The sequence below is a fragment of the Branchiostoma floridae genome, chromosome 1 (genome assembly GCF_000003815.2).
Source record: "Branchiostoma floridae strain S238N-H82 chromosome 1, Bfl_VNyyK, whole genome shotgun sequence".
Lineage (NCBI taxonomy): Eukaryota > Metazoa > Chordata > Leptocardii > Amphioxiformes > Branchiostomatidae > Branchiostoma > Branchiostoma floridae.
Window position 1 is genome coordinate 19,371,156 of NC_049979.1, and position 26,199 is coordinate 19,397,354.

General features: G+C 38.9%; 2 protein-coding genes across 2 annotated transcripts; one reads left to right on the forward strand and one right to left on the reverse strand.

Moving 5' to 3' along the window:
* Positions 1-460: 460 nt before the first annotated feature.
* Positions 461-11,678, reverse strand: LOC118424872. Its single transcript, XM_035833682.1, has 5 exons — positions 11,480-11,678; positions 5,710-5,911; positions 4,287-4,418; positions 3,775-3,915; positions 461-1,672 (listed from the first exon to the last, which is right to left on the reverse strand). The coding sequence occupies exons 1-5, from the start codon at positions 11,653-11,655 to the stop codon at positions 1,349-1,351; spliced, it is 975 nt and encodes a 324-aa protein (XP_035689575.1). The 5' UTR covers positions 11,656-11,678; the 3' UTR covers positions 461-1,348.
* A 1,157-nt stretch (positions 11,679-12,835) lies between these two features.
* On the forward strand, positions 12,836-24,409 carry LOC118424698 (heat shock 70 kDa protein 12A-like). The gene is made up of 4 exons (XM_035833382.1): positions 12,836-13,151; positions 15,052-15,273; positions 16,538-16,715; positions 22,993-24,409. The coding sequence occupies exons 1-4, from the start codon at positions 12,837-12,839 to the stop codon at positions 24,138-24,140; spliced, it is 1,863 nt and encodes a 620-aa protein (XP_035689275.1). The 5' UTR covers position 12,836; the 3' UTR covers positions 24,141-24,409.
* The last annotated feature ends 1,790 nt before the right edge of the window (positions 24,410-26,199 follow it).

Sequence of the window (26,199 nt, forward strand, 5' to 3'; positions counted from 1 at the left end):
TAATACCCACAAGCTATTGCTCGTATCAAACGTCGAACATTTGCAGCTAATGTCAGTTTGCTATAATAGTATTCTACTTTCGCAAACAATAGAAGGCAGCACAATTCACTCAATCTCTCGTACAAAATAAACATCAGAAAGCTGTCCTGCGAGAGTACAGTAGACTACGATGTATAGTACGACAGTTTAAAAGAAACAAGTGTAAAGCGTCCATACGTTAGGTGAGGTAGGGATTTCAAATCGCTCTTCACTCTGCTTTTCGACAAAATGTATACTGTCTATTTCTAGTCAACATCAATTTAGTTCTGCGTGATTCCGCATTGCTGGTTAGAATTGCTGATGCAAACAAAAGATATAATAACACACATTACATTACAATTATTTGACACTTTATTCTGAATTTGATGTTATTACACGTTATTACAGTGTGAGCATCAGTTATAAGATGATGCATTAAATGTTCGATGAAAATTATATTCAATCAATCAGCTACCTAACCGTTTAACAAGTATATAGAATCTAGAAACACTCATGGTGACAACCTTTAACATTATGCAGTACGCTGACTAACATTCGCACATATGCAGAGGCTACTTTAGGTAGGATCGAGGGGTGAATAATTACAAGAAACACTTCACGTCAGCATTTCTAAAAATCCTTTAGAAGAGAAATATGACGTTGAAACTTTTAACTGCTGACTGACCTTAACAATACATTAAATTTTATCCTCATCCTGACTAATATAGAAACATTTCTTCTGGTCAACATTAAGCTGCCAAATACGCATCAAATATGACTATGAGAGACAGCAATCAACTCATATGTTTCAAATTGAAATGAAAGTGTTTAGCAATTGCATGTACTTTATTGTATTACATGTGTATATAAACTTCAAAGCTATTGACTGTAAGATACTAAATAGCTCACGTATTTATTTAATCTTAATCTAAAGAAAAGTTATTTGGAGATTGCCGTAATAAACAAAAATATCCTTAGTTAAGTCAATTTTGCACTATTGTTTCTTTATGGTACATGTGTATCATAAGTCAGTCACATAATGTAATTCGGTAAAGAGTATCTATTTTCTCAAGAGAAATAAAGTGTGTCACTGGAGGAGAGTCACCCTTCAGTTTTACATGTAGGCTTCATGATATCTAACAGTAACTAGGGTAAGTGGCACATTAACATCAATTTGACTACCTGACTAATATTAATGTAAATACAATATACGACTGATTGTTAAGTCATGTTGATAGTCAAATCAATTGATTAGTTAGCTTGTTTTTCTAGAGGAAGTAACAGTGGCAAATATTATTAGCATTGGGTTTTTGGGATGCATATTTTGGCTCTAGACTTCACTATCCCCAGTGACCACAATACCCTTACAGGCGACTTTGCCATTCAGGTTGTAAAGCAAAGTTGGCCACAAGTAATGACGGATCCTTGTACTAGTGGCAGATTTACTTGTGGAAGACTGCTTATTTGACTGCTCATGCTTCATCTTATCAAATGTCCTATCATTATACTGAATGTGCATGGATGGGGTCTGCACTACTAGTTGCCAGGCCAACTTGCAGCAATCTGAAATGAAGTTCTGCACGAGCCGCAATTTCTTGAATAGCAGACTTCTCTTCTCAGGTGGGTATCTCTTCTCAATGTCTGACAGAACATCCTACAAGAAAGATCATCATTAATGTTGAGTGTTATGATAACTTTTATGACTTTTGTCAATTCCGGGTAAGGTTTTCTCCAAGATACTTCTTGACAGAATGAAGGAAAGAATCCCAGTTTGGTTTCAGAAGTGGTAGGGGCACAGTTGATGCCATATTTGTTGTAAGACAAATCCTGGAGAAAGCTAAGGAAAGAAAGGTTAACCTTCACTTCCTCTTCATTGACTTCAAGGCCGCCTTTGATACAGTATGGAGGAAAGCTCTATGGAAAATGATGAGAGATTGGGGTAGAGGCAAAAATTGTAAATATTATTGAAGAACTGTACAGGAACACTCAAAGCGCAATAACAATCAATAGACAGATCACAAACTGGTTCCAAGTCGGTGTAGGAGTCAGACAGGGTTGCCTCATGTCCCCAGTCCTTTTCAACATATTCCTGGAGTTTGTTATGGATGAGCTGAAAAGTCTTGACACAACATTTCAACTCCATGATAACCTATCCACAGAGGAAAGGTATGCAGATGACACTACACTTATAGCAGCTATATTCAGTAAACTTCAGCTCTCGACAAATGAGCTCGAAGTAGCATGCAAGAAATGGGGCTTGAAAGTGAATGCAGCAAAGTGTAAAGTCATCTCTAGTATAGAACAAGAAAACATCTCCATAGAGGGTACAAATGTTGAAAAAGTCCCTGAGTTTGTTTTCCTAGGAAGTGTTGTACCTGGCACCACAAATGATATAAAGAGAAGGATCTCCCTAGCCGCATCCGCATTTGGTAGGCTAAGGAAAACAGTTTGGAACTGCAAGGGTTTCAGTAGATGTCTTAAAATGCGTCTTTTCCAAGCACTTATACTCCCTATTGCCACTTATGCATGTGAAACCTGGACTCTAAAAAAGTCTGATGAGATTCTCCTGTTAGCTTTCGAGATGATATGCCTAAGGGCGATTCTCAGTGTGTCACTCCGGGACCATATTCCGAATGCTGAAATAAGAGCGAGACTGGGTATAGAAAACACCATCGTCGATGCTATCAGACTCAGAAGACTAAGGTGGTTTGGTCACGTGGTGAGAAGGCCACCAAACACACTAGTCCACAAGGCATACTATCAAGATTTCCAAAAGTCCAGGACACGGGGGAGACCCCCGAAGCGATGGAGGGACCAAATTGCAAAGGACATCGGACAGAGTATCAAGTTTGCGGAAATGAGTGCGAGGAACCGTGCAATCTGGAGAAATCTTACGGAGGGGAGCAAGGGGCCAGCCACTGGCCTAGGCACGTAGGCAGGTAGGCAGGTTATGATAAGTATCTTGCCCAACTTATGATGACTCATGTGAATGACTAACGAATGTACATTGCAATGATTGCTATAAATGATCCTTTTCACTTATGTTGCTATCAATCTAGAGTTTGACAATTTCAATAACAACTAAATTCACATTTATTTGACTTGTGATGATGTGGATGGATGCGTTAATCAACGTCACCTGTGGTTAGTCAAAATCTCTTCTACAACTGTAGCAAGATTGTATGAAGCCAAAATGTGCATAATGGTAGTAAATATGTGCCGTTTTCCTATTATTGAGCGTCGCACCATCCTCTTCCTTGGCGTTTTTAATTCATGATAATGTAATCATGACTCCGATTCTACCATGATAGTAAATGAAGTAGCCAGTTCAACGACTTGCATTATGGTTTGCAATGAACATAATTTTGAGAAGCAAACAGTGGTTAATATCAAAATGTGAAGGAAATACAAGACATTGTGATATTCTTATGACAATACCTTTAAGTCTTAAGCTTTTCGATAATAAGCACTGTGTTTGCCATAGCATCATCGCTTGATTGGATTCCTTTGCCCCAAAAACCAAAGAATGATTTTGTGATGGTGCGATGTTCAATTACAGAACAAAGGTGCATATTTAGGCAAGTACCTGGTACTTAAGTTAATCATGTTAATTGAGTTATAATATCTCTACAATACTACATTTTGGTGTCATAGGGCTTTGAAGTTTATAAATTTATGCATGTCAAATTTAGCACTTAAACCATTTAGTAGTGGTGTACTACACATTTGATACTCAATAATTGATATATTTAGCACCTCTTTCATAGCCGTGATGTCAACACTGCGTGATGTCCTCCTCAGATAGGCAGATATGCTATCAGTGATGTTCTTAATGTCTGCATCTCTACGGCGTTTCTCCAATTCAGGTGTTGTGGTGTATTTGAAGTAAACTTCAATCTGGAATGACATGAATGAAATACAATGTCAGTCAGTTACGTTTAATCTACATACCAGTCTATAATGCATCCTGTTAATAAGTGTCTTATGTTCTGGACATGCCATGGTCACAATTGGCGATATAAGGATATGCACCAGGGGTGTTTTATGGAAGACTTTGACAGAGGGTGAATCAAAGGATGAATGTATTTTCATGAACATTCCTACTATTAATGTTATGTCCCCATTTTCATAATCGTAACATGTTTGTCTACATGTATGCAGTGCAGTCAAAATGAAATTTTCCATAACAGTTTTCATATTTACTTTTCTGTGCAATCTATGTTCACAACGCAGCTTAGATAAATATGATATTATTATGTATAACATACAGGTTCTTCGCCTGCTTGCTGCTTTTGCTGTGATTTTACTGATGGTGTGCGAAGAGATGTTGGATTCACCAAGGTCCTTGGAATATGCTCTCGTACACTTGTGATTGCCACCGTTGCAACTTCAAAAGCAACCTGTTTGAGACAGAATATAATGACATCATCAAAACGTTACTGAATAATCTATTTACCCCATATTGGTAAAATCATTATGACAATAGCCATACTATAATGGCAACCTTTTTAAATCAGATAGTCTGGGTGTACAAAAATGGACAGCTCCAAACGGTCTGTTAAACTATGCAAGCCATACATTACCACAGCTTAATTTTCGCGATAGCTCAAAATACACATTTTTTTCGCTGGAAATGTCTATTTTCAAATTGTAGTCAATAAAGCAATGCATAAGCATACAGTTGAAAAAGGGAAATATCTGGAAATAATTTCTTTCTCTTTCATATTTGCTTACCCAGTAATGAGCAAATCTAATTGCATTTATTTTCTGATTTTGATATCCAGTTCATGAACTAAAGTCATATGTCAAGTTTTGTTAATATAATGCCAATTAGTGCACTTGTACATATGCTTGTTCATGTACCATTCATGTGACTGCCATTTTTCAGTTACTCGACGTTATGACACAGAATTGCCTGTAATAAACAATTTTGATAGAAGTTTTCAGTAAGCTCCCTCGCTATTAACCGAGAAGGAAGGTAGTACGCATGTAGATTTGTACACTATGGCATTATGTATGAAAAATATGGCATGATATGTCACATTATGGCAAAAATACTATCAGATGTTGTAACAAATTGGTAAAGTTATCTACATGTATGTGCTGAAGTACGAGGGGACCAATAGATTCGGAGACTCATCGAGAAAGAAGAAACGTAACACACATTTCGGGGCATAATCATGTACTACTAGTAGTATGAAGTCTGTTATCAATATCCACCAAATTTCAAATCATTGACAGTAACGTTACGTAGTTGCTACTTTCTAGTCGATGTTCTTTTGAATATCAGTAGGTAAGTCGTGAGTTGAACAAAAGTGAACTGTGATCAGGGCTATGTGCGTCGAGTTCCTCATGTCATAAAATCTTTAAAGACAATTGTTTCATGAGGATTCCCTATATAAAAAGCAGTCAATTTCTGCCAGTGGGTTTCGGCAGAGCAAGTTGATTTGCAGTATGTGTACCGCAGGTCATGCTTTCCCTTCTCCCTGACCTAACATTACTTCGCGATTACAAAATAATGGTCCGAATGACTTGATGACATCCATGAAAGGTTTTGTACTTTGTATGAAATTAAATTATGCACCTTATTTCTTGGTGAGGTACAGACCTTATATACCCTTGTAGATTATGCAGAGTTGTACGATGTACTTTCTCCACAAAAGTCAAATGTTGGACATGCTGTAAACATACCTCAAATATCTCACAAACAAGCCTATGATTTGCATAGTGCTTATCTGGGAACTCTTTCTGAAGTGCATCGACTGCATCCATTCGATCTCCATCAATGAACTGGGTATAGAGTTGCCCAATCTGTGTTGGCCTGTTGGGATCTGTGATGTCCTCCACATTCTGTCGGTCTCTAACAGCACGTTCAGATGCCACACTTGCTGTGCTACAGTAGGTCGTCAAAAATAAGAATTGATTTAAAAACTAGAGTTCGGCGACCTCATACCTTCATGAATATTTAGAGCTTTTGTTAATTTCATGCAAATGACTTAACATTAACATGATTTATGCATTGTGTTGTTCATCATTGAATAACGTACAGTACACATGTCACAAGTAAAATTACCCAAATTCAGATCATTAATGATTAAGTTGTTTTGCATTTTTTGCATTAATTATGCAAATAAGTTCCTCATTTGCATATTTGATATCTACATATGTTCCACCGATTATAATTAACAAGTGTTACATTTATCGAAGTCCAGTTATTGCAAACAATGGAATTATACAATTTCCTCATTGATTATCCAAATTAAGTCCTCATTTGCATAAAATGCATATCATTATGAACATCTTTGCCCAAGCTACCTGCATACGTAAAATGCAGGTAATCCGTCGTTCCTTTCTGCAGTTATCCTTTTTGGAGTGTCTTGACAAAAAAGCCCCTGCAGTTCCACAATTATATGTCAGGGGACTAAAGCTTGCCCACTTTGTCATGACGCTAAAAGCTATCTTCCACCCAAATGTCACGACCATATCACGTCCAGGACAAGAGATACATTGAAAAAAAACTGCAATGATTGAATATTCTCATTAATTATGCAAATGTACCCCTCTTTTGCATAATTAGTATTTTATCTTGTACAAAATTGTCCAACCATACCAACATACAAAAAAATGTGAAAATCCGTTGTTCCCTTCTTGAGTTATCCTCGTCAGAAGTTTTTGACAAAATGCCCCTGCTATCCCCAGAATAGCCGCTAGGGGGGCAAAACTTATGTTGCTCATTTCTGAGCACAAGAGCTATCTAACACCTCAAAAATCGTGACCATAGCTTGTTCAGAACATGAGATGGCAAAACCGGAAGTTGCGCTGCAGTACCAAGGGGAGCCGCTAGGGGGCCCAAAATCTAATCCTTTCCAGCTTTTATCACACCCTACCAATACACAAAGTATGAAACCAATCCAGCCAACCGTTCTTGAATTATCTTGTTTACACACAGACAGACACACAAACGCGGGGTAATATATAACCTCCATGACATTTCATGGAGGTACAAAAACACCTCATAGTAAATGGGAACGATATCAACAGGAAGAAGTCTCTGATTCTTATGTGTCACCGATAGAATTGACCAACCAATCAATTATATTGTTCTCAGGTGCAAGCTTCAGTGAAAATGTGGTCATGTGAGTGTCTTTGACCTTGAGGAGGATGCACTCAGTAGACAAAAAGTGAAAGTGTCATTGGATTGCTTAAAAGCTTGGAAAATGACTCAGTGAAAGAAAGGCAGGCAAAACAAGAGGTCTCATATCTATGTGAAATATTTAAAGGTAATACCAAGTTCTTTGATCGAAAGTTTCTTGCCGATTATTCAGAAAAGGTTGAAATTAGCATAATCTAAATATATTGCCCATTTGGGATCTACTGTAAATCTTGAACTGTTCGCGCTACTTTTATTTTTAAAAAATTGTGGTTTTCACCTTGGCGTCTCATCGGTAAAATTCTGACACCCCGCGCGAATATGTGATTGGTCTTTCGCCCTCCCCTTGCTACCAATCCCCGCCACACGCGTACGCACCCCCGCCCGACGATTCAGCAAGAAATGTCGAAAACACCCAGTCTAGTTATGGTTAAAACAAGAAAGCTTCTCAAAAAAGCTGGCTGGTGCGTATTTTGGAAAAAGCCTGGATGTTAAACAAAATCACATGAAAAAAGAGTTTTTAAACATCGAATTACTGAATTGGTCTGTCTTCTATTAAAAAAACATTACCTGAGATTTGTCTAACAAAGAAAAAAAATGACATAAGTGGGGATCGAACCCACGAATTACGGCTGCAGAAGCAAATTGCTACCTTCACCCAGTGCCGTAGGCCCTTAATCCACGGTGACACCATTACGTCATCGGGCGTATAGAAGGGTTTGGTTAAATTGAGTCGTAGTGGATCCATGCATTCATGCATTCGTTGGTTGGACTAACCGCTTCTCTCGCCAATAATTATCTTTAAAGAATGAAATGCAAATATTGACAGCTGAAATATCCTTTATTGCGTTTTTTCGTGTGACTTTCCCTTTGAACAGGCGTTTTGCTGCGGTCCAACAAAGGATAAGACAAGAAGGGCTTGCTTGATCCATGCATCCATGCATGCATCCATGCATGGATCCATTGACCCGCTTCTCCTGTCTCAGAGCTGGTGCTACGCACCAGCAAAAATAGTATGAACTTTATTGCTCGACATTTGTACAATGTATGGCAACGACTGTTACACAAAGTACAAAATAGGTTTATAGAATAAGACTTAATATCCTAAGTAACATAACAAGAAGGGCTAACACAAGTCTTTGATATAGTGTTACAATCGAGTTGGGCTATACATGAGTTTCATTACTCTTTCTAATAGCAAAGCAGTCTTTTATATATTTGCCTATCTTTGTTAAATACATTCATGGGCGACTTTTCAGTCAGCCTTGTAATCAACCTCCTGGAGCTCGGTTGGGTTTTGGTGTGAACGCGCGTGTCACTCCACCATACCCGTAGGCATGTATGGTATGGGTAAGATATTGTTTTCGCCACGTTCTTCTTCTTATTCTCCTGGCATATAACATTCTTCAAATCTTCAAATGGATTCATCTTCGTCGATTCTAGGCCGAACGACCTGAATTTCGGCACGAGGATAAAGTGGGCCAATAACGCCCCCCTCCGTATTTCTAAGTTTTTTGGCCATATTCAGACCAAAACTATATAAGTTTGCCCCTTGTATGTGCTCTGGTATTACAACGATCTAATCCGAAATTTGGTATAGGTATACATGGGACATTTACTCAAGGCAAATATAACACAAATTCAACCCAAATATAATAACACTTCAAAACAAGTTATCTTTTTAATTTTGGGGTGGGTCCCTCCCGCGGCGTTCCAATGAAATGACCCCACCTGGTATTTGTGGGGCGAGGTGAAGGTGTGAGTGATCACTAATCAATTGATTGAGTTATCCAATAGGCATGCAAAGTTTAGTATTAGCGATGGCCTGATTGGTTAACTCGGATTCAGCCATTATTATCATGTGTGTCTGTTTAATAATATTACATGGAGAGAGATAACGCATGTTGTTTCGTTTGCACCATAACCTTGTTGATATGCAATGTAATGTTTCAGAAATCCTTTTTGACACCGTGGAACAGTCGTTGACTTTGATGAGTGTGAGCTGACCGGAATTTCACAAAGAAGATCTATGTGGGATTTGTCCGGCACATCAGCTGTCTGTCAGATGAGACTCCATACCATGCAGATGTGAGGCTACGGCTTTCTACACTGGTTCTGCACTTGTTACTGTTCCGTGTTATAATTAACGCATACCTGGATATAAATGGAGTCATGCAAATCATGAGCTAGTTTGGATAATCAATGAGGAAAGTTGATAAATCCACTGCATTTTATGATAGAATTCTCAAACATGTGGTAACTGAGATAGAGAGGAGTATCGATAGATATCAATTCTGCAAATAAAGCCCTAATTTGCATAGTTGGCAAAGTAATGACATAACGGCATTGCGGCATTTGAAATCTATTAGGGCGTCATTTAAATAACTTATGAGCAAATGCTACAATAACCGTCTTTGCTAAGATGAGACTTTCATGGTGAGATTCTATTTTTGTCTGGGGGATCTGTGTCCGTTTCTTTGCACCCACAAGTCAAGATCCTATGATACTGATTACCTTCACCAAGAAGGTTATATTTTGGGTATATCATTTGTGTTGTGTCCCAATATGTAGGTCAATCGTATATAACATGAGTAGCTGTGGATGGAATTTCATGATATTTGGTATTTGAGTAGTGGTTGCAAGAACGAAGGTATTGTTTAAAAACGGTTCACCTGGCACTATTCGTCGGGACTGCAGCGGGGTGAGATTGTGTATGTGTACGGTTGTGTACAAGATAACTTGAGTCGTTGTGGATCGTTTTGCATGGTATTTGGTAGTTATTTAGCGGTTGGGAAACCGAAGGTCAAGTTCGATAATGGGTCCCCTAGCGGCTTGCTAATGTACTGCAGTGGAACTTCAATTTCTGATATCTTGTGTCTTGGACATGCTGTGGTCGTGATGTTTGAGTGATAGATAGCCCTTGTGAGTTTGGGCCTCCTAGCAGCTTGTTCGAACTGCAGGCGCCGATTTCCTTTCAAACTTTGGACGAGAATAACTCCAGAACGTGTAGACGGATCGTCATGATTTTTGGTATGTAGATTGCCCAAATGACAATGTACACAATGAGATACTAATTATGCAAATCAGTAGCTAATTTCCATAATCAATGAGGAAAGTTTGTAAATCTACTGCATTCCATGATAGGACTTTCAAACTTGTCACATTTGTAGCTGTGAAAGAGAGAAATACATATAAATTATGCAAATGACGACCTCATTTGCATAATTAATAGGAAAATATCAATGTGTTGACGGATCGTCATGATTTTTGGTATGTAGATAGCCTCAGTGAAGACTTACGTAATGAGATGCTAATGATTAATGAGGAAACTTCATACATCCACTGCATGCCATGATAGGACTAAAATTGTCATATATGTACAAGTAACAGAGGAAGAGGAAAGAGAGTAGGAGGTGTATGTTAGGGTCCCTACCGGCTTTTTTTAAACTGCATGAGCCGCTTTACTTTCAGACTTTGAAAGAGAATAAGTCAAGAAAGGATGAACGGATTATCATGATTTTTGCTATGCTGATACAATTTGATATTGATTATGTACATTGGGATCTAATTTGCATAATTAATGGTGAAATTTTATCAACCCACTCCGTTTCATAACTCAGGATAACTCAAGAAAGGATTTTCATGATTTTTGACATGTAGGTACCTTAGACAATTTTGTACAAGACAAAATACTAATTATGGAAGATAGGAGGACATTTGCATAATTAATGAGAATATTCTATCACATGATATGGTCTTGACATTTGGGTGGTAGATAGCTTTTAGCGCCATGACAAAGTGGGACAAGTTTTCATCTGCGTTTTTGTCAAGATATTCCAATGAGGACAACTACAGAGAGGAACGACGGATTGTCATCATTTTAGGCATGCAGGTAACTTAGGCAAAGATGTTCATAATGATATACATGTTATGCAAATCCTTTGTTTTGAATAATTGAACTTCAATAAATGTAACAGATGTAATTTATTATAGATGGAACATAAGCAGATACCAAATATGCAAATGAGGAATTTATGTCTTCAGTCATCATTTTACATAACAAAAATGGTTTATTTGGCGAAGGTATGTGTTCGTAGAACTCTAGTTGTATACTTAGTCTGTCATTCATTTGTCGGTAGTTTAAGTGGACATTAAACACCTTTGCCATATCACACATGATTACCTTACGGAGGATTGTGTCCTATGGACTCTTGAATACTTAAAAGTATTCATTCAGCAGCAATATCCTACATCAGATTCCAGGGGATTGTTTACGTTAAAACACGAGACAATGTATATGAAAGACCTCACCGTTCTTTCAGGTCCTGTAATTCCGCCGACAGTCTCGCGTTCTCTGACAACAGGTGGGACATATCTTTGCTCCAACTGCCCACTGCCCATGTCAGATTACTAGCCAATGAACCTGCAAACTCATTCATCTTTCTTGGTAGGGCATGTTTCATATCTTGTTCAGCTGGATCTGACATTTCCAGAGTTGGCTGAGCACGACCAGGCACAACCGCCATTACTGAAGTACGGGATTTGTAAGTCGTGTGCCGTGCATGCCAACTTTGTACTGCCATGTAATGAATACCCCAGAATAGGTTGTGAGAATATTAGCTATGATCAGACATGCAGGGAATTGGTACTTGACACATGAACATGAATATGGCAAGATTTTCACGACAGTTCGAAAGCAGAATGACGCAAATTGATATGCATAGATCTATCCACATAGTGATCAATATTTCAAGAAACCTTAGATAGAATAGCTATAGAGCTAACATCACATTGTGTAATCTAGGAAACATGAGCGGAAGATTGCGCTGAATACGCAGTAAAATTAATATAGATTCAGGTTGGCTAAGTCATTCTCGCGCAGAGAGCGCTGTATATATGGAACCTCACTTTAGCACGTGTAGCTAGTGTTGACTTCACTTTCTTTTCTCAAATATGAAACTTTTTTCTCAGAAATTGTCCGAAGCTATTCATGAACAGGAATTTCTCCGTACTCTTAGAGGCCTGAACAAACAATTACGTCAGATGTTGAAAGAAACACGGAGAGTGGCGAAACTATATCAAATAACTGGCCTACGTCTAAGTCTAAGCCACTTGAGAATTAAAGGTGTTGTAGAACTTTAAAGCTAAGCTAACGCACCAAAAGTTATTTAATAAGTCGTCGTACAGGTAATTTTGTTTTCTATTGGCGAATTCGAAGCGAAATTGCTAGATTATAAATTCGTTTGCATTCTCTTCTTTGAAATCTGTTGTGAAGTTTTTGCGGCATTCAGTGCTGTGTACGACTTAAAATTGTCATTTTAACTATTACACTATCCTACTTTATGCACATGACACACTTATTGAGAACAGAGTTTGTTAAACGTGGTAGTTATATCCATGTGTCAAGTGTACTGTATACCTGCGTATCGTAATATAAACATGTCGGTTGAACCGTGAAACAAGACATTAAGCTGTTTTGTCGCCATCTACTGCTAACCCCTCTGTACATAATGGGAGCAAACAGTAAAAGGGGAAAGTTTACCGTTACCTATTGTCACAAAAATAGCCTGGACTTTCCGTCCGCCATCTTACGACGTGTGACGCCTACGTTTTCAGGGCGTTATTGCTCACATAACACGGTTAATTCCCAGAGAGGGACGACAGACTCATGGCTAGATCAACTAGCCAGTACATGGCTGTAGTAGCCATTGACTTTGGAACGACATTCAGTGGTTTTGCATTTTCGTTCAACCATCGTGAAGGTGAAAGGGGAATATTAGTGAACAAAGCGTGGGGAAATGATCAAGGTTACCAGGCGCTGAAAACACCAACCTGTCTGCTTTTGGACACCGAACAGCAATTTCACAGCTTTGGCTTCGACGCAAAGGAGAAGTATGCCCAGCTTGAAGGAGCCGATCATAACAGGCAGTTCTATTTCTTCGATCTTTTTAAGATGGAGCTATACAAGGAAGGTGAGGGACAGGTAAGATCGAGACTTATGTCATAACTGGGCGCGATAATGTTCGACACGGTTTTTTCAGACCTGGTGACACAAACATGTAACTTGCGAGGGTTGTATATTTATTTATTTTCACCAAAATGTTTTCGGCGTGTTTGTGCGTATTCAGTGTGTGTGTGTGTGAGTGTGAGTGAGTGTGTGTGTGTGTGTGTGTGCGTGTGTGTGTATGTGTGTGCGTGTGCGCGTCTGTTTGTCTGTCGGTCTGTGAACCATGAAGCCTTGGATGGATCCTGATGATATTTGGTACGTTAGTTTTGACGACGTTGTGGTGACCAAAAGAAGTCTTAGAAGACTCAAATATTGATAAGAAGCCCTATATTGTGAACATTTTATGTGATAGCTTTCGGTAATACGGGAATTACCCATTTTAGAGAATAGAATAAATTAATGACGTCATATTAATGACATCATTTTACGTTATAATGATATCAAAAGTTCAGGAATTCTAAAACGTAACAAGCACATCACTCCTTGCAAGTTTGGTAATGGTTTGAAATTACGAAGGCCCAAAAAAGCCAAGTCTGGATAGGGTTAACGCGTTACAACTAGTTTTTAAAACGTCACGAGCAATACAACGATAACGGTTGATGTTGAATTAGAGTGGGTCGGCTACTATTAACGGTGCATTAATTAAGGGTTAATGACCCGCCTCGAGGTGTATATGGTGACATAACGCCTGGTCCTTTGCTATAACCACCGAATGAAACAAAAGTACCAAAAATAACACTAACAGAGAATTGAACATAACAAAGCAATAATCCAATTCGGATTTGTAAATCATACAAGCAACTAGGAGAACTCAAAAGAATAACAACTCATACTCAATAACAAAAACAACTCAAGATCACAAACTCATAAGGTCATTGGGCGGTCATTGCGGTCAGAGGTCAGATGTCAGTGCCATTTGTCCTGATCAATCGGACTGAACATAAGAAAAAATAAACCAATTCGGATTAGTAAATCATATACGCAACTTACCAATAACAACCCATACACAATAACAACTCAAGATCACAAAATTCATAAGGTAATTGAACAGTCATTGGGATCAGATGTCAGATGTCAGTGTTATGATATCAGAGACTGTTTGAAGGCTTTAAGAGTAGTTGCTTGTTTTGTCTCAGGTTTAAGTGTATTATATATTTCAGCTGCCCTGTATGCAAATGTGTGTTGACCTGCTCTTGAACTGTAGTTAGGTTTATGTAGGAGTTGTGGCGATGCCAGTCTACCACACTAGTGTCATTTTTACCACACCAGTACGTGTCTTGAATGTCAGGAATGAATACCTTGTTAGCTCTGATACCATGTTTTGTCCCTATCATTCGTGTTACATTAATCCCAACTTTATAGTGCCTATTTTTGAAAATGTAGCCATCTTGTTATTTTTTCACCCATCTTGTTTTTTTTCGGTCTATCGCACTATTTTTGCAGTCTGCAGAGGATGTCATCCATCAAATTTACTTGCTGTGGTCTTAGTCTAAATTTGATAGGGTATCAACAAGCTGAGGCTAAATTCCATTTAAAAAATGCAATAAATCTTGCAAGGATTTGGTTTTGCAAAAACTACGATGAAACTCTCTGAAACACTCTGCTGTGCAGTCAGTCATACAAGACAGTGATCAGCTTTATGTTGGCATGTTTCTCTGGGAAGATCACAGTTTGTACGTATGGTGCAATGAAATTCTCCTGAATATCGATATGCAATGCTATAGGGTTGATTTTACTTACCATGTAAAAAATGGTAGGAAAATTTCATTTTTGTATCGTCCTGATCTTATATAGTGCCTCTTTAGCACAATATGGACAAAATATCCTGGACGAACCCGGCCAAGCTTTTTTCAGAAGCACTTTTTTCACATTGCAGACCATCACAAGCGACACGACCCTGACTGCTAGAAATGGCAAACGTTTGCGTGCGATAGACGTATTTGCCCACGCCCTGCGTTTTCTAAAGGACCAGGCGTTGGACGTCATGCGAGAAAGGACGGATGTAAACTTCACAACAGACGACATACAGTGGGTTCTAACAGTTCCAGCGATCTGGCAACCTAGTGCTCGCCAGTTCATGAGAGATGCAGCGTACAAGGTACGATAGATGTCTCGGTTTCTGTCTCTGTCTCTGTCTCTCTCTCTCTCTCTCCCTCTCAGATTTACGTAATTACCATGGTTTTATCTAATGTAACTACTAGTACACTTGTGGGACTTGTGTGTACTAATTCTGTGAGTCAATATTTCACACCAGTTTTCCACCGTGCTTGTAATGAACGGTTGTGCATCGTCTTGCCCCCCCCCCCCCCGCCCGGGATGACAGATGATGATGATTATGATTAGTGTTAAAGTATTAACTGACATGGTATCAATGACATAACTATGTTTATTGAACTGATGACTTATTGTTTAAAATGATCCGGAGAACAGCCCTACTTCAAAAAGGATCTTACCTTTGCCAAGAAGGTTATATTTTGGGCAGCGTTGGCATGTAGGTATGTAAGTGTGTGTGTTTGTAGAAGACCAGCATAACTCAAGAACGCCTGCATGGATTGTATTCATAGTTGGTATGTGGTAGGTCTTGGTGAGATTTTGGCCCCCTAGTGGCTTGTTATTGTACTGCAGCGGAACTTCTGGGTTTGATATCTCAATTTCTGGACATGCTGTGGTCATGATGTTTTACTGATAGAGCTGTTGAGGCCGAGATTAAGTGGTATAAGGTTGCCCCCCAGCGGTTTGTTTAGGAACTGCAGGGGTTTTAGCACTAAAGTCAGACTTTGAAAGGGAATAGCACACGAAGGGGTTGATGGATCGTCATATTTTTTGTATGTAGATAGCTTTAGTTATGCTTCATATACTTAAGCATTAATAATGCAAATCGGAAATTAATTTGGATAATTAATGAGCAAATGGTCTTAACCTTTTATGTTCCATTATTGGACCATTGCAATATGCGACATATGCAACTTCGAAAGAGATGACGGTTAATAGACAAATATTATGCAAATAGATCTAATTTGGATAAATAATGAGAAAATACTATAATCCCATTGCTGTAAATGATGGGGACTTTGTACTTTTATGTACTGGTGAACATTACTGAACATTAATTATGCAAATGACGACCCCATTTGCATAAATTATCAGGAAATGCGATTAAAGCCTTCTTTCTTAACATACATTGTGTACATCTGTTATTTGGGTGGAGGAAATGATCAAATAATATAATCCACGTAAACGATGACTTTATTTTCATTATTAATGACAAACACAATCCATACACCAGTTTTAAAGGCTAAAATCATTTTGCGAAGGTATGGGGTCGTGGAACTCTAGTTTATCAATGTTTTTGTTCGCTTTAGGCTAATCTGCTAAGCCCTGCGAATCCTGACCAACTCATCATCGCCCTGGAACCAGAGGCAGCGTCCCTGTGGTGTCGTCAGCGACAGCTTGTTGAATTTGCTGAGGAGAAGGGGGAAGCACTTGTTCGAGATGCCATCGCACGAAACGGCACGAGTTACATTGTGGTGGACTGTGGCGGTGAGTTTTCTGAAAATGCCTCCCATCTCTTGAACGCTTGAGTAGCGACATAGCACAACCTGTCAATATGTCACAAAAACTATGTTCATGTATGTGGAGTTTATTTATCAATAAGGCAAATCATTGCTTCGTCATAAAGGACGTGAAATCAAGCGTTCAGCTTTGACCTGTAAAACTCTGCTTTATTACAAACATCAAAACATGTACTTATTACCTCCATGAAATGTCATGGAGGTTATATTTTTACTAGCGTTTTTTTTGTGTGTGTGTGTGTGTGTGTGTGTGTGTGTGTGTGTGTGTGTGTGAATTAGATAACCCAAGACCGGCTGGGTGGATTGGTTTCATACTCGGTGTGTTGGTAGGGTGTGATGAAAGCTGGAAATGACTAGATTTTGGGTCCCCTTGCGGCTTCCCTTGGTACTGCAACATAACTTCCGTTTTTGCTATCTCGTGTTCTTTTTTTCATTGGTATACATATCAGACAAGACACAGTGGTAAATGCATTCTAGCAAAGCTAATATTAACTATAACTATAATGACAATGATGTTTATTGCATGTTCATGCCCCATAGGGCTAATTGCATTAAGTTTGATATAAAGTTAATAACAACAGATAAACAATAATATATCCTAATTATAACTATTTTCTACAAGCTTCGCCCCTCCTTTTAAAACATGAGTAAACGAACTTACACAGTTCTTCCAATACGTTATAGTTAGTGGATGTCATCAGATATTTAAACAAGTCTACCTTTGTTAGGTGTGTATATTTCTCTTTTATACGTTTAACATGTACAAGGCTATTACGCATATCATTGTACAGAGAAAACTCTAGCACAAAGTGCATTTCATTTTCTATATATCTGACATTCTTATTACAAAACATGCATATTCTATCATCAGGAGGAGTTCGGGTGTATCTGCCAGCTTCAATTTGCAGTGGATGATCGCTGATCCTTAATTTAGCCATGGCTCGGCGATAGCTAAAATTTATTATCTCTAGGTACTTTTCTCTTTCATAAGTAAGCTTGAATTTTCTGTAGGTTCTTAACTTATTACCTTGGTTTTCCTTTATACCAGGAGAATTCATTTCGGAGTAAAAATTTTGAACAAAGTTGTCTTTCAGTCTTTGGTTTTCTTCGGACGGAGAGAAAGATGTGTTGCGATCACTGTTAATCAAAAGATAGGCAAAACCAGACTCCTCCAGGATTTTACTAACATTGGAGAACCAGCATGGTATGTTGCGACTGTGTAAGTCCTGCTGTACAAGAAAAGCTTCAAATTGTAGGCTATTATTTTCTTGGTACTTCTTTAATTAATCTTTTATAGTATGAATACAATCTAGTATAAACTTCGATCCACAGAGGATACCTGCCTAGTTCTGCCCTTGTTGCAAGATTACTTGAGTTTTTTTCTTACGCCTAATAACGACTTACAAAACTTCAGATGAACTTGTTCAATGGGTGACTTATCATTTAATCCAATTTTTCCCCATACCTCTGCACCATAAGTCAACATTGGGACAGCGCAGGCATCAAATAATTTACAATATACTGAAATTGAAGGATTGGTTTCTCCTAGTGTTGTTTTGATACTGAACAGAGCTCTTAGCGCCTTCTTTTGTAGGGTTGAGCCTACAAGGTCTTGAAGATTACAGAGAAGGGATTTTCTAAGTTGGTTGTAGTTAGGGCAGTACAATAGATAGTGGACAACGCTTTCACATCGGGAGCCACAGCTACAAGAAGGACTATCGACTAAATTACGTGTATATAAGCTAAAGTTCAAACTACAGGTCCCGATGCAGAGGCGTGTGAGTAAAACGCAGCCGTACCTGGGGCCGTGACTAAAATGTGTGTTAGGGGAAGGGCGAACTAATTTTACTAAGTAATTTTTGACTGTTGAAGGATTTTATGACCGTACAGCTATATCCAGACCATTCCAGTGATATGTAGCATACGTAATAAAGGACCTCTGGTGACGAGTTGTGGTACAAGTCGGTGGCTGTAAATTGTGTTTGTTACGAAGGTCGTAGGGAGTAGAGGCAGAGACTAAAGATGACGAGTGTGACCATGAACAATTTTATAAAACAATGTCAAAGAGTGAATATGGCGACGGTCAGACAGTTTTTCCCACCCAAGTTCAGAAAGGAGTGACAAATATGAGGATCCTCTCACAGCACCTGATACTGTGAGTGAGCATCTATGTTGTACTCTATATATGTGCCGGGAGTCCGATATAGTGCAGCCATGCCATACTATGTCGGCGTACTCAAGAAGTGAACGAATGAAGGACTTATAGATAACTTCGAGTCCATGTCGTGGCAATTTGAATTTAAGTTTGTTCAGTGTGGACACATTTTGATACTTTGGCAATCATGTGTGTAATATGTTTTCCCAAGACATGGTGGACGTGACAAAAACTCCAATATGCTTGTGGTCTTTTACAGATTGAATGACACAATTAAAGGGGAGGATGACAGGGGGGGTTGATTTTCCTAGAAAAACACATTTTCTCAGTTTTTAAAGGATTCAGTTTCATAAGCCAGGTGGAAGCCCAAGATGATATCTTACTAAGATCAGAATTTAAACTTGACGCAGTTTGGGTTGGGCTATCCACTATATCAACTAAGGAGCTGTCATCTGCAAAGAGAAATGGGCAAGTTGATAAATCGTCCACCATATCATTGATGCAAACAAGAAATAAGAGGGGGGCTAATACACAACCCTGGGGTACGCCTGCGGGAACATTACACCAATCTGAATGCTGACCATTGATAGCTACTATTTGGACACGATCAGAAAGATAGCTGTGGAACCAATTTAAAACCGGGCCCTCGACCCCATTTTATTGAAGCTTGAAAATGAGGCCTTTATGCCAAACTTTATCAAAAGCCCGAGAAAAATCTAGTAAACCGCTCGGACTTCTCTATTAGAGTCAAGAGCTTCAAGAATTGTGTCAGTTACACAAACAAGTTGGCCTCCACGGATAAATCCAGACTGGAGAGATATGATAAGTTTGGGGACATCAGGTGATTGTACAATTGTTTAAATACAATTTTTTCATGGATTTTAGACAGAGAGGGGAGTAGGGATACAGGTCGGTAATTCGACACATCCTCGGGGTCCCCCTTTTTGAAAATTGGTACCTGGTATTTGCTCTTTTCCAGGATTCAGGGAAGACTCCGTGATTTAGCGACAAATTAAAAACATGTGCAATTTTGTCAGAGATATAGGGACATATGGATTTAAGAAAACGGTTGTCTACATTATCATAGCCACATGCTTTAGATACTAAATATGAGACATAAAGTTCTATTTCAGCAGCTGATGTAACACACCGTGTAAGATGAGCACTAGTAAGGAAATCACCCGGGGGTGGAAGTCTAGCACTGGAGTCATCCACTGAGGCCTGAGAAGAGAAGAGAAATACAAATTAAACATAGTTGCCTTTTATATCTCGTGTTCTGAACAAACTGTGGTCACAATTTTAGCTGTTAGATAGCTCTTGTGATCAGGAAGAAGTGACATAAGTTTGGGCCCCTAGCAACTAGCTTGGGGATATCAGGGGCATTTTTGTCAAAAACTTCTTAAGAGGATAACTTAAGAAAGGAACAATGGATTTTAATCATTTTTGGTATGTATGTACCTTTGACAATGTTGTACAAAATACAATACTAATTATGCAAAGTAGGAGTACATTTGCATAATTGATATGCAGTATTCTATCATAGCAGTTTTTGCAATTTATCCTTGTCCCGGACATGATATGGTCTTGACATTTGGGTGGTAGATAGCTTTCAGCGTCATGACAAATTTAAAGTTTAACATTTAATTTTGGAACTGCAGGGTATTTTTGTCAAGACATTCCAAAGGAGATGACTGCAGAAAGGAACGACGGATAGCCATCATATTAGGCATGCTGGTAGCTTAGACAACGATGTTCATAACGATGAACGATGTACATGTTATGCAAATGAGGACTTAATTTGCATAAGTAATGAGGACAATGTATAATCCCATAGTTTTCAATAATCTAACTTCAATAAATGGAACACATGTAAATTATGATAGTTGGAATATAAGCAGATGCCAAATATGCAAATGAGGAACTTATTTTTCATAACATATGCAAAAATTGCAAAGGCGCTTAATGATTAATGATGGGAATTTGATACTTGTGACATGTGTCAATGATGAACATCACAATGCATAAATAATGTAAATGTGTAAGTCGTTTGCATAAAAGTTACAAAAGCTCTAAATATTTAATGGAGGGATGAGGTCGCCGAACTCTAGTCTTTCTTTATTTCTTTAATGCAGGCGCTAGCAGGCCCATGATAGAAACACACTACTTAAGACAGTGCTAGTGACCGTTCGAAAGTGCCAACTAGCTATGGCGATCACAGATACTAAAGGCCCGGTTATGTGGTCGTTCGCGCGTCACTTCTCTCAGCACACACTGTCAGCTCTAGGTGCAGGCTTTTGGTCTCCGTGGACTCCCGGTCTGATGAGGTCGGCTCAACGCGGCAGCGTTCCGGAAAAAGTGTAAATTTGAATTTCTTGAGACATTTAGCAGTTGCGTGAAGAGAAATGCAGTCGTGAACCATTGTCGTCGAGTTTCATGATTAACATTTTTCAGTTTTACAGTGTACATGTACATGTACATGTACATGCCAATGATAGAGAGATTGTGAAGTGAGAAGGTCACAATTAATATCTACTACAGATACGTTGGATACGAAAAGTAGAGCTGTAACGGGGGCCGCCCTAAGATGCCCCCTGCCCTAAGATGCCCGGATTAAAAAAAAAAAAGATGCCCGGATTTTTTGCTGATCTTATTATGCATAAGTACGCCGTGTTTGTTGCCACTGTTGCATTGGTGGCTCGTGTCCATAAATAAACAACCAGTTAAAACAGCCACACAACTGTCATATACATAAGAAATAAAGCTTCACAAAAAACTACAAATATTTGTCTACAAATGTTTGTTGAGTAGAAGACCGGCCATAGAAAAAACAACGTAAGCATCACCGCCGTTGTTTTCACCAGGGAGTGTGGCCCCGCAGGTGGCAGACGAGCGAACGCCCAAACTGAGATTTGTTACTCTAACAAATGATTCGTACCGTCTATAAAAATGAAACTTAACAGACTGATGTCGAATATGTTTCCCAATACGTACACAACTAAGTACGAGTTTTTTTGGGGGGGGGGGGGGCGTTGTCGTTTTTCGTGATGATTTTGTTAGTCGGGCCGCCGCATTCAGTGCATTTCGCCCATGAAAACACGACCAGAATTGTGAAAGATTTAGCCCTCACAAGAAGCACACACAATAACAATTCTACTGTCAAAAGAAAGCTAATATATAAGAAAATTAGAATTTTTATTTATGTTTGTCTAAATTGGTCACCAGCTTCCGAAGAGAGCAAATTCCAAAAGCGGGGCAAGTTAGGGCGCACTGTTTAACGCAGCTCAAAATCGGAAATTATATTCACGATAACATCCTCAGCGTTTGCCAGTTGTAACGCGGAGGGTGAAGGGTTCATGAACAGTATGGATGCCTTCCTTATTCAAGGATGGTCTCTAGATGAATGTGTTAAAAATTTATTGTTCAAAACTTGATGACCACTCTTTGGCAACTAGTGATAGAGCGCCGTGAGTTCAAGCGCGTAAAAAAGCGGGCATCTTAGGGCGGCCCCCGTTATATTTAACTCCCGAGGCCAACCCCTTTTAATTCAAAATTGACACCAGCGAGGCACAAAAAATACACAGTGACTTACTTATAAAATAAAGCAGATTTCATATGGTCGTTTCTTTTTATACTGCTTCCGTGATCATGTTTTTGTCAAGATAACTCTCCGCTCTCAGCCTTCGATGTTGTACATGTATTTACCTTTGCCAAAAACGATTTCGGTAGAGTTTGTATGTGTATGTGTGTGTTTGTGTGTGTATTTATGCTTGTATGATTGTGGATGAAGAGCATAATTCAAGAAGGCCTGGATGGATTGCATTGGTGTTTGGTATATGGGTAGGTCAGGATGAGACCTGGAAACAATTAGATCTTGCGGCTTATGATACTGCAGCGGAACTTCCGGTTTTGATATACATGTATCGGGTTTTAGACATGCTATAGTCGTGAACTTTGAGTGGTAGATCTATAGATAGCTCTTGTGGTCGAGGGAAAGTGTTGTAGGCTTCCCCCTAGCTTTTGTGGGACGGAAATGATGAAATGGAAATGTTGATGTGTGCTGATGGCGCCGATATGGTTTTCATTCGTTTAGGAGGCACTGTTGACATCACCGCTCATCATATTCAACCAGACGATTCCATCCACGAGATCTTCCGTGCAACAGGTGGAGCATGGGGTGGGGGTCAAGTCAACCTAGAATTCGAGATGAGGCTCAAGAGTATATTTGGGGAAGATTTTATTGATAACTTTAAGAATTCACATCCATCTGACTGGTTAGACATCATTGGGGACTTTGAGATGAAGAAACGGTCCACACGGCCCATCGAAGATAAGCTTACTCGAATCAGGCTGACAACAAATTTTGTGAACTACTACCGCTGCTTTGTTACCCATCGTAATACCGATGATATCCAGGAAGCCATTGAAGAGCGGTATCCGGGGGGTGATGTAACGATTAATGGGGACTATCTTTGCCTTAAAGGTGGGATCATGAGAGACATGTTTGAGCCAGCAGTACGTTCTATTGTTGAGCACATTCGCAATCTCCTTCGCAAGCCCCAGTTGCGGAACGTGAAGTATTTCTTCCTTGTGGGTGGGTTTTCAGGGTCTGCCGTACTGCAGAAGGCCATCAGAGACAACTTTAAGAATGACTACCGTATCTTAGTGCCAGCCGAACCTGACATGGCCATTGTAAAGGGTGCGGTTATGTTTGGAAAAACACCGAAGATCATCCAAAGAAGGATTAGTGCAAGAACATACGGCGTTGGAGTGAATATGAATTTTATAGAGGGATATCATCCAACCAGTAAGAAGTTTTACACAAAGGCTGGCACCCCTAAGTGTAGAGACATATTTTCTACCCTCTTGACAATCAACGAGGTAGTCCGCCTTGGTGAAAGTAAGACATTTACTTTTTACCCTGTTGAGCCTGACCAGTCACGAGTTACCTTTGACTTCTACATGACAAAATCAGAGAATCCAAAGTATGTTGACGACAAAGGGGTGATTCCTGAGGGCTGTAGCATCACTGTCAGGAGTCCAAATATCTCAAAAGGAACAAACCGAGATATAGAATTGAAAATTGAGTTTGGCGGAACAGAAATCAAAGCAACAGCCATTGACGTTGATTCACGTTTAAATGTCACGTCTCATGTCAATCTGATAACAAGGGACAGGAACGAAGAAATTGCTTCTCTGTCATCCCTTAGCCTGGCAGACGTTGACGTTTCTGTGCCCTAAAATACCGTGCTTTGATAGCGCTATCACCTTGGCTATAAGTGAAGCATTTCAGTTTCTAAGAATCGTTCGTCAATATTTTGAGGGAAATGTGCCGATTAATTTGACCAAAAGTGCCAGTAATAATCAGCCCATCAGCAGTTTATAGTCGACTCGTCAGCCTATCAGGAGTGTATCAAACAAAGCAGGGCCAGTAAAACATGTGCTAATAGGACAAGTTGCCCCCCGATGATCTCTAGCCAGTTAGTTGATGCATTTTGTTGAAGTATGAAGGCATGTGACGCCAAAAAGTAGTTACTCAAGCAACTGGATATGGTTTTGAAACGGTCAGACGTTTCGGATAGAATCCACTATCCTTCGTCAATGACACTGAAGTGATCTGGAAGAAACAGGTCTTTTATACTCTAACTATGAATGAAGACATGTTGTCTATTGCTCACAACTACATATTAAGAAAGTTTTTTTGTAGTCATGTAGTTGTACATAATCCAAATCTAAGGATGGTAAGCAAGTTATCTTTTAATCTGAATAAATTTACATGTAACAAAAGAAACGTCAAAGTCATAGACCATTAGCAAAGGTCGCAACCAATCAATCATGGTAAAATGCAAAGCTGGATTTTTTAAATAGAGGAAGATCTATTGACATGTTTTAACACAGTCGAATAAAACATAGAGGAATAGGACAAATTATTAAAGAGGATAGAACGGAATATGAAGGAAAATAAGCAAAAAACATCAGTTTGAGTGAAGCTCGATATTATGTTTCTAGATTGGGTAGATGTAATGTAAAAACATGAATCAGTTTGAAAATTTTCTGTATAACTGGCATGTTTTTCCCACTTTTTTTATTAGAATGTTGTCTACGTAAGGCAAAAGTGGTAACCATGTGTGTTATCAAGAGACTGTTATTAATACATATGTAGTCTTTAATTATTAGCCAAGTCTGCTTTGAATTTGACGAATGACACGGACTTTATGCGGAGTAGAGTTTTCCTGCATCATTTCCTGTGCAGCAATCTGATTTACACAATCATTTTCTCATGCTGCTCTCTTGATTTCTCAATTGACTTTAATCTTAGTTGATTTCTCAATTGACGTTCATCTTAGTTAACATCTTTAGACACATTTCTAACGTCAAAATCATCTATCTATCTATCTATCTATATAAATATCTATCTATATCTATCTATCTATCTATATTTATATCTATCTATAGAAATATCTATATCTATCTATCTATCTATCTATCTATCTATCTATCTATCTATCTATCTATCTATCTATCTATCTATTTCTATATATGACGACTACCTTATGTTTTATATATATGGTTTGTTTTATACATATTAATGTTTGTTGAATTCATTGCATTGTGTGACTTCATTTGTCGTCATTTAAATAAATTAAAGATTCAACGTGTGTTAAAAGCTGGCGCTGTGAAATCCTTGAAACCCTGACACTTTTTACTATCAATTCTTCGATCAATTCCGTTTCTGCTACTGGGCCCGGGCATCACACATGTACCTCGCGGACGCGAAAATGATTAGTGAGTGATGTAAAGCTGGTCGGTAAACAGCGCTTTAGTGTGGACCAAAAACTGGTACAGCACCCCAAGGGACTAGTTATCGGGTAGATAAAATCACAGTCATGTATAATCAGGTGGCATTATCTCCATGATTGTCTAGATGAAGACTAGATCTATTAGTATTTGGCCCACACCTATTTTGCGTGCTGACTCAGGATTCCATTGCTTGAATCGATGCATTCTAGTGTAAAGTCCACAGTGAGTTGTTTGATTCTCGTGCCAATTTGATGATAAAGTGACCTCATGGCATCGCCCTTTATCCTTTCAGCGTTTTGTACCTCTTCACCTTTCACAGGCTCGTCTTTGTACGTTCAAGGTACACCAGACACGTGTGCGTCATGAGAGTATTGACTTTATCAACAACAAATCTGTGTATGATATAACGCCCGTCCTTTGTTTAATGGGACACTTGTCGTGGAATGTTAACATCAGGACACTAATATTTTAAAGACGTATATGGTGATTTCCCCATTTC

Coding starts and splice junctions, on each gene's coding strand:
- LOC118424698 (XM_035833382.1), top strand. CDS start 12,837: ATGGCTAGATCAACTAGCCAGTACATGGCTGTAGTAGCCATTGACTTT. Junction 13,152..15,051: donor ACAAGGAAGGTGAGGGACAG/GTAAGATCGAGA, acceptor TTCACATTGCAG/ACCATCACAAGCGACACGAC. Junction 16,716..22,992: donor CATTGTGGTGGACTGTGGCG/GTGAGTTTTCTG, acceptor TCATTCGTTTAG/GAGGCACTGTTGACATCACC.
- LOC118424872 (XM_035833682.1), bottom strand. CDS start 11,655: ATGTCAGATCCAGCTGAACAAGATATGAAACATGCCCTACCAAGAAAG. Junction 5,912..11,479: donor TTACAGGACCTGAAAGAACG/GTGAGGTCTTTC, acceptor GACCTACTGTAG/CACAGCAAGTGTGGCATCTG. Junction 1,673..3,774: donor ACATCACGGCTATGAAAGAG/GTGCTAAATATA, acceptor TCTTTCTTGTAG/GATGTTCTGTCAGACATTGA.